At 53.0% G+C, this 12,539-nt stretch overlaps 1 protein-coding gene across 1 annotated transcript in view; it reads left to right on the top strand.

The window, feature by feature from the left end:
* Positions 1–12,539, top strand: part of POR (cytochrome p450 oxidoreductase) — a 60,668-nt gene that overhangs the window by 37,204 nt on the left and 10,925 nt on the right. The window contains exon 3 of the mRNA XM_082644380.1: positions 11,222–11,270. Coding sequence (XP_082500506.1) covers positions 11,222–11,270 — 49 coding nt within the window. The remainder of the gene's footprint in view (positions 1–11,221; positions 11,271–12,539) is intronic.

Below are 12,539 nucleotides of genomic sequence, written 5' to 3'. Positions count from 1 at the left end.
ATCTGTTTTCTGTCCTTTCGCCAATACCACATGTTCTGCTTTCTATGATTTTATAGTAACTCTTGACTTGGTAACTGGTAGTCTAGGTCCTCCAGCTTTGGTCTTCTCTTTTAAGATTCTCTTGGCTTTTTTTGGGCCCTGGGCATTTCCATATAACTTTTAGAATCAGCTTGTCAAAGTCCACCAAAACAAACAAAAAAACCTTCTGGGATTTTAGTTGAGATTGGGTGGAATCTATAAATTAATTGGCATCTTCTAGTATTGAGCCTTCTAATCAGTGAACATGATTTTATCCCCCCGGGATGTCTTTTGAATGGTTTATAATAGCAATTAAACACTGGTTAAAGAGGAGCAGTTACAAGTAGCGCGTTCTCTTAATCATAATCATTTTAAAAGTTGCTCTTTCATCTCTCGTCCCACTGGCCCCTCAGCCTTTGCTCAGCTTGTACCTCTAGACAGAGCACCGGGGCCAGGGCAGCTCCTGATGGAAGGGAGCCCGGGAGGATGGTAGCTCCCAGAGGAGTCTGAAGCTCAGGGAGCCTCTCTCTGCCCCCAAGCGCTTTGTTCGTGCATGTAATGCAACACCCCTCTGGCTGGGTGGGAATTTGTTTCTATTTCTGTCTCCCGTAATGCAGAGGGAGCATCCCATTCCTGTCTGGGTCCCTCGCTCTGTGCAGGGCCTGTCGGAGTGAAGATACTCAGAGAAAGGCCGTTGAATTAGTAAATGCTAAACCAGCACATATGTCTGCCTCTAAGGCAAACTGGCTCACAGCCTGCGTGTGGCTTATGTTAAAATGTTTTTAATTTTTAAATTAGAACATTGAAAACCCAGGCAATTCCACATAAAAGTCACTTATAGCTTCTTCTGGAAAAAAAAAACAAAACAGAGGACCTGACCCCATGGAGCCCACCGTGACACCTGCCAGCAGGGGCTGAGGCTGAGCGGGGTCACCCTTCTAGATGGACCTGCACCACAGCCTGTGCCCCCCAGCCAGCCCTAGCTGTCCTCCTCGGCTCTGCTCACAGCCCCCCACCCCCCTGCAGTCTGCTTCACTTGCAGCGCCTGAGTGCTTTAAAGAAAAACAAAGCTTTTTATTATGGAACACTGCAAGCAAACACCAAAGCGTGGAGCGTAGGAGAGGGAGCTCATGCACCTGTCACCCAGTTTCAACAACTATCCGCTCCTGGCCAGTCTTGCTTCTTTCTCCTTCCCCACTGTTGCTGGATTATCTTAAAGCAAGCATATAATTTCATAATTAATCCTATAATTCATATGAATTATGAATAAAGAAATCATATGATTTCATAGGAAATTGGAAATATTTCCTATGAAATTATGTGGAAATACGAACTACGAGAATATTTCAGTCCTCTCAAATTCAGGGACTCCCCTTTTTAAACCTAACACAGAGCTATCCTCCCATCCCTGTAAGTTCACAGTACGTCTCAGTATCATTGGAAACTCAGCCTGCATTGTTCATAGCTCCCTGAGTGACGGATCAATTTTTTTAACCTTTTTTTTTTCTTTTTTAAACTCAGGATCTAAACCCACACATTTCAATTGACTACCGAATCTTTTAAGTCTCTCTTTCAGAGGTCAGGTCTATTGAGGTGTAATTTACATGCAGTAAACTTCACCTTTTTAAAGTGTGCAGTGTGATGCATCCTGACAGGTGTGTGCAGTTGTGTAACCACTGTTGCAGTCAAGATACAGGACACTCCACACCCCAGAAAGCGCCCCCCCTGCCGCCCAGGTCCCATTGCAGTCGCCACCCCCCAGCCCCACCTCTGGTAACCACCAATCTGCTTTTTGTCCCTGTAGTTTTGCCTTTTCCAGACTGTCATGCAAATGGGGTTATGTCATCACAGCCTCTGGTGCCAGGCTGCTTCCCCTTAACATAATGTCAGGTCTCTCTCAGTCCGTGGGCTTCCTTCCATCCCTGTGATTCCCTCGCGGCATTTTCGTTGAAGAACCCAGATCATTTGTTTCCCAAAGTTTCCCACAGTCTAGAATTTTGCTGCCTGCGTCCCACTGGGGGTTGCTTCTGAGAAGCCACAAAAGAGCTCATTTTCCTCCGTGACCTTCGTTTGACGGCCTGCTCTTGCCAGAAAGGCCGGGAAAGCCAGGAGTCAAGGCTACTGGCATCATCTCTATCCATCTTTATCTCCTTTTTCCACACCCAGCTCAGGGCCACTCTTTCTAGAGAGGGGTCCTTGGCTCTGCCGAGCACGACGATAGAAACACCAATGGGTTTTACAAAGAGAAGAGCGCAAGGAAAGGCCCCTGTGGCCGTGGAGGGTGGACAGTGCCCGAAGTGTCCTGCATCCGTGAAAATGGCGAGGCTGTGGGCTCAGGACATTCACGCCACCCTGCAAGCACAGGTGTGGCTTTTCTGATGCCACCTGACCACCAAGGGACCTCTCCTGTCCCTTGATGAGATTGGGGCTGTTTTGCCGTTCTAGCCAGTGCCCGAAATCTTGAACGTGGCCTGTCTGGGAAAGTGGTGCAGAGCCGAGTGTCATCGGACCTTCTGGCCTCTCTGGGCATTACCAGGGCACCCGGTGCTGCTGGCTCCATCTCTGTGGACCAGGCAGCATCCTCGGGGGCTCACATGCAGTTGGGGCACGTGAGGATGGTACAGTGACGATGCTCGAACAGCCCGGGGCGCCACCGGGGAGGGGGCTATGTCAGGATGGAGGTGTCCCCGGAGCTGAGTCTGGGAGGCTGAGTAGGAAGCTGGGCCAGGGCTGCGTGTGCAGAAGCCCAGGGCAAGGAAAGCAGGGCCTGCTCTGGGAAGGGCGTGTCTTGGTAGGGCCTGGGTGTAAGTCGCCAAGGGAGTCAGGGGTCATGAAGGGAACTGAGATAGAGCAGAGGACAGAGGATGGATCTACAGGGCCTTGGGGTTTTATCTGACCCTCGCGGGGAGCCGACGGGAGGGCTGGTGCCAGGGCAGCCCTGAGACCAGCCTTTCCTGAATGCAGTTTGGAGTGGATTGGAGGAAGGTCGTCGGGAGGCGTTGGCGCTGACCAGGGCCCGCGGTACAGACGGCAAGCAGGGCACGGAGAGCAGCAGTGCCAGTGCCCGGAGAGAGGATGTGTGCTGGGGCTTTCTAACACTTTAATTCTTGCATCCCTGTTTTACAAGAGGCAAAGCCGATTCGGGGGGAGGTGAGTAACTTACCCAGGTCTGAGGAGGAATAAGCCCCAGAGCAGGACTTCACTCCCCAAGCCGTTGCCCCCACTCCTGCTAGCCCCCCGCCCAGGCCCTGTCGTCATCGCCCTTCCCACCCCACTCTCCTTTCAGGGCCACTTTGTCTGTGACTAGAGCCACGTCATCCCAGTGTCAGAGAATGTGGCTTTTCCTCTGTCCTGGACAGGCTGGGTGACCCTGAGCAGTTTCTTGGGCCTCGGTCTCTGCACAATAGCACTAGCCCTGCCTGGCACCCAACTGGCCCAAGAGAAGGCAGGCCACCCGGGCCACGGCACGTTGTGGAGTCCCGACAGGCACGGTGGTGAATACGTGTTGAAGGCTGTGTGGGTAGGGGGTCCACCAGGGGAACAGCAGCCCCCTCGAGCCTTGGAGCACCCTAAGTGATGGGGAGGAGGCCCCCTGGGAAGGGCAGTGAAGTGTGAACGGGGCTGCTGTGTCCTGCATCCCGACCGATGGGGTGGCCAGGGGAGGTGCAGCCTTGCTCTGCACAGTGGAAGCAGATGCAAAGCCGCGGGGCCCTGGGCTTTCACAGGCTTGGAGTTGCTGCTTCAGCCCCAAGCGTCACACCCCTCCGCTGTCAAATGGGGTAGAATCCTTTGCCACTTCACAGGGTGGGGACAATTAAATGAAGTAAAATAAAAAGCACACAGGAGGTGCTCAGTAAGTCCTAGCTCCTATTCCCTTTTGTGTCTTTGACCAGTGGCCTCACACCTGCTTCAAGCTCCCACCCGTCCTCACTGCCTTCCGTTGGCGCTGGTTCCCGTTCTTGGTCCCGTCAGTGGAGAGAGCTGCTGTTTTTTGTTTAAGCTCACAGCGAGACACTTTGTCTTCACCAAAGGCAGCTCTTCCAAACCATTAGCTTTCTGCCACGAGGCTCCGGGCCGGCTCTGCCCCGGTCCAGCCGCCTGCTCAGCTCTCGTCCCCTCTCCCATTGTGCTGCCCTGGGGACCAGAGAACTTGTCGCCACACGCTAGGCTCTGGAAGGGAGCCATTCAAAAGCAACTGCCCTGTGTGTCGCCAAGAGCAGGGGAAAGTCTCAGAAGAAATCAGTTCCGCTCTGCAGAAAATTTAAATTTCAGACTAACCCTTCTGAGCCCTGCCTGGGACTGGAAACAAAATGAATCGCGCTGGGCCATCATGGTTCATCTCTGTCCAAGTGACTCAGTGCTTTTGTCCAGCCTCCCTCTCGCTTCCCCACCCGGCGGGCTGCAGTTGACTTCTGAAGCCTGAACCAGAGACACTCCTGCTCCTGATTTGGGAGCAGAGAGCCCTAATTGGAACCATTTGTGCTCCATTCTGGAGTGGCATGGTCTCTGGGCTCCGCGCCTGGGTCGGCTGCGGCCTCTCCTGATGGGCCGTTTGTACTTGGATGCCTTCGAAGGGGGTTCCTCACTTGCAAACATCTCAGCAGCGAATGCGGTGCCCACCTTGCCGGGCGTACCCCGCACTGCGTGACAGGAGGCTGAGCTGTGCTGGTTCCTCAGCACCCTCTGCCCCCAGGTGACTGGACCCAGCATCATAGGCTCTGTTACCCAGAGTTCTTCTGTAGGGAGGGAGGTGGGAACCAGATCTAATTTAATATGATCCTGAAGCGCCCCGGCAGCAGGCTCGCTGTGCTCCCTTTATGGGGAAACGGCCCTGCCATAGCAACCTGCACCACCGCCTTCCAGTGTCCAGAGGAGCTTTGTTCCGCCTGCACGACTTACTTTTTTTTTTTTTTTTTTTTTTTAATGGGAAAGGGGGAGGATGTGGGGAGAAAGGGCTCTGATATAAACAGTTACCAAGGAGACCCGAGCCAGGGTTGGAGAGGTTTCCTCCTTCCCTCGGTCCATACAGAAGGAGGAGGGGTGTGTGCCAGACGCAGGGGCTCACGGGAGGTTCCAGCCCAGAGTCCTGGTTCCTCCCTGCTGGAGCCGCCAGACGCAGCAGCTCTCCCAGGCTGCGGGGACCGAGGCAGGCAGGGGCTCACAGGGCTTCCGAGAGGACCAGGGTGTCCAGGAGGATGTTCAGTGTCCGCGGGCCAGTCTGCCCACTGCCAGCACTGGTAGAGAATGGACAGAGCCCGACTCGCTAGCTGCCGGCTCCCCGCCCGTTTCCAGGAGAGCAGCAAGCTGCCTTTTCCCTTCAGTCCCGAGTTGAGAGTAAGAAACCATGGGGTGCGCATACTCATCTCTGCAGGACGAGCCCATCCTGAGAAGGTCAGTTCCAGACAGTGTCCGGGCAGATGGTGTGGATGCCCACAGGCACCCCTACTCAGTGTGGATGGAACTTCTTCCCCGGGCGGGGATGCCTGGAGGCACGAGGACGGCGCTGTGTAGAGCTGACCGCAGACTCAGGGGCAGTCCCGGGGGGCTCACCCAGGCACGGCCACCCTGGCTCCTTTGGTCCTGGTTTGCAGGCTGCATTTCTCTGCTTCCAGAGGAAGGGGTTTAGACCAGAAACCAGAAGGGCCCCCCATCACCCACTCCTCGGCCTGTGAAAGATCGGGTTCCGAGTGCAGATCCCGGCATGAAGCTGTCAGGAGGAGTGAAGCCAGCCGAGGGCGCCCAGGTGTGGACCTGCTCGGGGCCCGGCAGCCGGGCGTCGCGGTGGGCAGTGGCGGAACTCTCCTGGTGTAACCGGTGGGAACGTGGGGAGCTGCCCCGCGCTGGGCAGTGACTAGAGGCACAGACAGTGTCTTCCCCCGCCTCCACGGGTTTCCCTCTTCCCTCATGGGGCTATGGGCGTGATCCTCCTTTTCCCCGCGGGCCGAAGCTAATGACGGGACCAGCGCTGCCTTCAGAAGTGCACGCCCTTCTCAGGAGCACCCTTCCCCTGGGGGCAGGGGGCCCTAGCACCTCCTGCCCGCCCTCTGACACCCCCAGTGAGACCTGCGTGGAGGGCCCCCCCCCCGCCCTTGCTGCCAGCCAGGATCGTCTGCCCCGTGCAGCTGCGTGGGCGCCCCCCAGCCCTCCTCCCCAGAGCTCAGCTCCCACCCGCTGCTCGTGTCTCATCCAGCAGCCCCTCGGCTGCCGGCTGCCACGGCTTTCCCTCCTGGGAGCCGTTTTCCTCTCTGAGAATAGAGCCCAGCTCTTCCACGAGGCCTTTCCTGGGTTCTTTGGCCGCAGTGCCTGCTCCCTCAGAAGCCCCGTGGCATGGCGTCCGCCCCGTCCATTTGGTCTTCGCACACCTCACCGTGTTGAAATCACAGAGTGACCCAGACATCTTTCTTCTGCCCTCCTTATCCTCGAGAGTTCAACAAGTTCCAGGTGCTGAGCGCGACCCTGGGGTGACTGCAGATGCCGAGATGCAGTGTTTTCCATAGAGGAACCCGAGGCCTCAAGAGGCCCGACTTGTCCGGTCACAGGCCCGTTTGGTGGCAGAACCAGAATTTGAACCAAGTCTCTGCTCCCGGTGTGTGGCCCCTCCCCTTCCTCCGTGATTCTCCTGGGCTCTTTCTCCAGCCTGGCGATGGGCCCTTGGAAGGTGGAGGCTGCCTCATTTAGTCTCATGCCCTCGGCACCGCCCAGTGCACACGTCACCTGGAGATGGAGAAAGGGCAACCGGGCGCTCCCTGGGCGGTGGGGTCCCTCTGGTCCCTTTCTTCAGCAAGGCCCCAAATCTGCTCAGATGTAGCTTCTGTGGAAACCTCTGCCCTTTGAGAAAAGAGAGCTTTTCTACTGACGTCAGACCCTCTCAGGTGGGTAGGGGAGCCTCCAAAGGCCTCCAGGCCGCCTCAGCCAACCTTTTGCTGGGCAGAGACTCAGGACTGACCCCCTGAGAAGCCCATAAAACGTCATGTGCTGAGTGCCGGGCACTGTGCTGTGCAAAGAGGTACACAGATAGCTCCCCCCAGATTGTGAAACCCAGGCCTCAAGTTGAGCAATGAGAATACGCTGAGGCAAGTGCCTGGACGGAGTTCCTGAAGACGTACTGAAGACGGTGACAAACAACCTTATGTCTGAGCGGCAGGGAAAGGTGCTCTGGAGAGAAGCTTAGGCCGAGTGTCTTCAGGGATAAGCAGGAGTTGGTGGCAAAGGGTTAGAAGAAGGACGCTCTAGGCCACGGCGCGGTGGGTCCAAGGGCACACGGAACCAGGGAATGGCGGGCTGGTCATTGTGGCCAGAGCATCTGGAAGGTGGAGGGGGGTGGATTCTGAACCGGTGGGCCCCTTTCTCTTACTTAGAATAGCTTCTCTGATGTGGGTCTCTACCCAGGGTGTAGCTCTTCTAGTCATCCTCGCCAGAGCCTTCAAAATCAATCCATCTATAGCCACGCACAGCGTTTCTTAAAATAGCAAGTAATTTGTATCTTCTTAGTACAAAAGCCTTACATTTTCATTGTAGGAAAGAAGAGTGGAGGAGTTGGGAATAGAAATTAGCAAGAAAAAGAAACAAAAAACTCATAATTGCTCAACCTGAGGACAGAACAGCTCTTAACACATCAGCATCTACCCTTCTGTACCTTGCCTTTACACAAAAACAGGATTGTGTCACCTGTGTTACTTTGTAGCCTGCCTTTCCCATTTGACAAGAACGTCAGGTGATGGTCTGTGCTGTTCGGTACAGAGCAGCGTGCGTCACAGGGCACTAGGCTGTTCAGCCTCTCCCCTGTCTTCAGACGTCTGAATGTGTATTTGAATATAAAATATATTTTTAATTATAAAAGTAACAGAAAACAAAAATTTGGAAAATTAGGGAAACCCTCTCACCCGTTATCCTAATGCTCCCGTGTCCTCTGTCTAAGATGCTGGTGTGTTTCTCTTCAGGCCACTTTTCTATGAACAATTAATCATGTGCGTTCCACTTCTAAGGACACAGATTCTGCTTTTCCTAGAAGAGGGCAAGTGTGAGGGAAGATGCATTGGTTACCTTGCTGGCTTGTTTCTCACTTGACTTTGCGTCGTCTAAATTTCTCCCGGAGCGTCCGCTGTGGCCTGTCCACACGTGGAGAACTGGCAACGGTCAAGAAATTGACGAAGAAGAGTTCCATATAAGTGAATATTCCAAAACTGAAGCCTGGCCCCTTTTAGGTGTCAACTGAATGCATTTACTTTGTTTTCATTTTTTTAATTGAGGTGAAATTCACACCCCTTAAAATTCACAGCTTTCACCATTTCACAGTGTTTAATTCAGTGGCTTTTAGTACAGTCATCGTGTTGTACAAGCATACCACTACCTAATTCAAAACCTTTCATCACCCCAAAGGGAAACACTGTCACTCCCCACCCCCTCCCCCCAGCCCCTGGCACCACGAGTCCACCTCCCGTCACTATGGATTTGCCTATTCCAGACATTTCCTATAAATGGAAATTGCATTTCGTTTTGTACCTGCTTTTTTTCTCATGATTTTTCATCAGAAACATTTGTCTAGGTTGCTGGTATTTAACCATCAGTTTAAATTTACATCTGATTTTATGTTTAGTGGGTAATATATTCTCATGACTCAGAATTCAAAGCTACTCAGTGGTGGAATTCGCGTCATCGTGCGCCTTGCTTCCTTTCCTAATGGTGTGTCTTGGTGAGCACACCGTGTTAGTGCTCAGACAGACAGACTGGGTTGTAGGTTGTGTTGTAGTTCAGTCTGCACACAACTAGAGGGTTAGTGAAGACGCGGCCATTCGCGGCTGAGCACGGGCAGAAGTTGGACATGTGGCCAAGATGCTAGACACAAGACCCCTTTGAAGTGCAGGTTGGAACTGGGCGTGGGAAGATGGGGCCAGTCCTGAGCACCTCTGCTCATTCGTGCTCCTGCCCTGGCCCTGCTGAGGTTAGGGGTGGGCCGGCCCGGGGATGCCAGAATAAATGGGGAGTCAGGGATGGCCTGCTCTGGGTTCCTGTGCAGCTGGGCCCTCGCTGGGTGGGAAAGCCTGCGTGGCCAGCCCCTCGCTGCCTCCCTGCTGCCCCTCATGGGGCTGTTGCACCGAAGGGACCTCGGGACAGAGGAGGGAGGCTGGAGTGGCCAAGCCAGGCACCGGGCCTCACCTCCCCCTGTGGCCTACTGTGATGTTATTTAATGCTAAGACCCTGAAAATAGCATTAGTCCTGCACCTACTAACCTAGTGAAAAACCCAGCGGGGGCTTAGACATGAAACTTCTCATACCCTTATGTTTATGAAATACCTGTCTGAACAGCTTTGCAGGGGCATCCTTAAAAGAAACCTTCAGGGCTTCCCTGGTGATGCAGTGGTTGGGAGTCCGCCTGCCGATGCAGGGGACACGGGTTCATGCCCTGGTCCGGGAAGATCCCACATGGCGCGGAGCGGCTGGGCCCGTGAGCCATGGCCGCTGGGCCTGCGCGTCCGGAGCCTGTGCTTCGCAACGGGAGAGGCCACAACAGGGAGAGGCCCGCGTACCGCAAAAAAAAAAAAAAAGAAACCTTCACTTACATAAGTTTTTCCACAGACTCCAGGCCTCTAGCCCTGACAGACATTGCTTCATGCTGTTGTGATGAGTGTGTGTGTGTGTGTTTGTGCACACGCACATTCGCACATGCACGTGCATGCTGGCACTTCACTCTGTTACACTCTACTGTGCACAGGAGGCAGTGGAAAGAGCAAAGAATGTATGTCTCGTTCCCCGGGTATGAATGCAGTCTATGGGGCGTGTACCAGAGAGTGAATTGCTGGGCTGTAGAGTCACAGGAGGTACTGCCAAGCCGCGTTCCAAAGTTGCCGTGCCATATCGCCCTCTCCCAGCTGCGTGTAGGAATTCCCATTGCTCCACAACCTCGCCTGTTTGAGATCTTGTCAGTCTTTTCAGTTTTAGCCATTCTTACTGGGTGTATGATAGATCTCACTGTGGTTTTAACTTCCTTTTCTCTGGTATCTAATAACGTCGAGCACCCTTCCCTATGTTCTTTGGCTGTTTAGATGCTCTCTTTAAGAAGGTACCCGTTCAAGCCTTTTGACAATATTTCTGTCGCAGTATGTGTCTTTTCTGATTGATTTGTAGGGATTTCTTATATTCTCAACCCTAGTCCACATCAGTCCGATACGTGTACATTGCAGACACCTTCTCCCGTGCTGGGGCTTGCCTTTCATTCCCTTGATGGTGTCATTTTAAACAGAAACAACGGTATTTTAGGGTTCAGATTTGTCGCTTGGTTCAGACCGGCCATATTTCAAACATCCTAAATATTTACCATCCAGAGGTAAATCACCTTGCTGTCTTAGGCCTGAGAGTCCCTGGGGAGGCTCACTGGCTTGCTTTAGATGGCTGTGCAGGCCTGGGGCAAGGACAGAGAGAAGGAAAAGGACCAGAAGTGGAGAGGGAGGGGCAGGAGGCCAGAGCTAGGAGGTGGAGAGTGGGCGGGCATGCGGGGCAGTGGTGCTGCTCTCTGGAGGGGATGGGGTCCAGTTCAGGGCTTTAGAAGGTGACAGGGTCACAGAGAGGGGAGCAAGTAAAAGTGGCTCCAGGGCAGGGGAGGACTGGGGGGAGGGGGGGCGTGTCTTGGGAATCTCAAGGGACTTGCTGTTCACGTGGGGCCTTGGTGGGGAACAGGGGTCTGTCAGGTGAGGAACTGGAGTGAGGACACTCTGGGCGGAGACAGTGGTGTTGACAGAATTCTAAGGACCATCATGGAGGGCTGGTGTGTGGAGGGGAGTGGCAGGCGAGGCTGGGACAGGTTCTGAAGGGACTTGTGCACCCTTGGTCCTGTGGGTCATGGGAGCCATGGAAGGTTTCAGAGCACGGCAGTAGCATGGTCAGAATCTTATTTGGGAAACTCCTGGTTGCCTTGAGGTGGGGACCATTGGCTGTGGATGGTGAGCAGCTGGGGAGTGAGCTTGACCCTTCGTTCTCGTGTTCTCAGGTACCCGGGTGGGTCAGCCCTGGCCCTGTGAGGCTGGATTTGCGAGGTTGGATTTGGACTTACCAGGCCTCGGAGCCTGGGTCCTGCCTCTTCCAGCCCTGGCACTGGACCAGAGGCGGCTGCTGGCAGGGGCACCACGGAGTGGAGCGGGCGGAGCTGGAAATGCCCCTGGCTGCTGCCATGTGCCTCCCGTGCCCAGCAGACACTTTTATTTTTCAGGACCTCCTCTGTCAAAGACAGCAGCTTCGTGGAAAAGATGAAGAAGACGGTGAGTCTTCTCTTTGTGCTCGGCCCTGGTGGGTGTGCGGGGGCATCCAGCAGAAGGCCAGCTTCACTGGACGGGAGGAGAAGCGGGCGGGAAGCCGGCTCAGCTCCCTGTGTGCGTACTTTCTGGGCTAACCAGAGCCTCGAGGCTGCTCTGCTGCTGCTAGGACAGTTTACTCCGCTTTTTGAATGTTTACTTCTTGAACAAACCAAACTGTAAGAACAGACAGACCCTCCCTCTGACTCGGATGCCGCCCCATCTCCTCCCTCCCAGACCAGGCTGTGTCTGTGAGCATATGTAAACCTCACATAGCTGTGATCTCAGCACAGCTACAATTTTATCTGTTTGATTTTTATTTAAGTGTTGAATTTTATGACCAGGTGCTTCATTCACATGGTTAAAATCCAAAACATAAACTATGTAGTGGAAAGCTTCTCTCCTATCCCTGTCACCCATCACTGTCCTTAGTATTTTATAGATCCTTCTAGAGCTTCTTTACGCACATATAATAAAAACAAATACAGACTTTTATACTTTTTAAACACAAAAGGTGGCATATTACATACACCTCTATAGACCTTCATTTTTTTCCCACTTAATGGTATGTCTTGGAGCTCCTTTCACAACAATTCAAAGATACCTCCCACATTCTTTGTTATAGTTGCGTGATGATTCCATGTGTGGCCACAAGTACTATAATTTAACACTGCCTTGTTGATGGGCGTTTGGAATATTTCTAATCTTTAGCTCTTACAGATAGTGCTGCTGTGACTGTGTAGATCAGTTTGCATATTTGCAAATACAGTAAAATCCCAGAAGTGGAATTTTTGGATCAAATGATATATGCATTTGTGATAGAAACTGCCAGATTGTGCCCCACCCCCGTAGAGGTCATGCCGCGGTACCGTCACCAGCAGTGTGAGAACACCTGTTCCCCACAGCCTTGCAGACAGTCTACTATCAGAGTTTGGGATTTTGCCAGTTTTCTAGGTTACAAAAAAGATATTTCTGTGGAGTTCTAATTTGCATTTTTCCTATGAATGAGTTTAAGCAAATTTTCATGTTATGCTGGCATTTCTTTTCTCTTTTTTTTTTTTTACAGATTCTCTGTTCAAATCTTCTGCCCACTTTTCTGTTGGGATTGATCTTTCTCAAGGAACTCCTTAAACTTATTAGGGTGATTAACCCCTCGTCTGTGATATGAGTTAATATTTTTCCCAGCTAACAGTTTACGTATCATTCGGCTTATTGTGTGTTTGCTTGTTCGTTTTG

The sequence above is a fragment of the Mesoplodon mirus genome, assembly GCF_964341445.2.
Source record: "Mesoplodon mirus genome assembly, chromosome: 15".
Classification (NCBI taxonomy): domain Eukaryota; kingdom Metazoa; phylum Chordata; class Mammalia; order Artiodactyla; family Ziphiidae; genus Mesoplodon; species Mesoplodon mirus.
The sequence above is the reverse complement of the archived record's forward strand: the minus strand, read 5'-3'. Positions and strand labels throughout refer to the sequence as shown.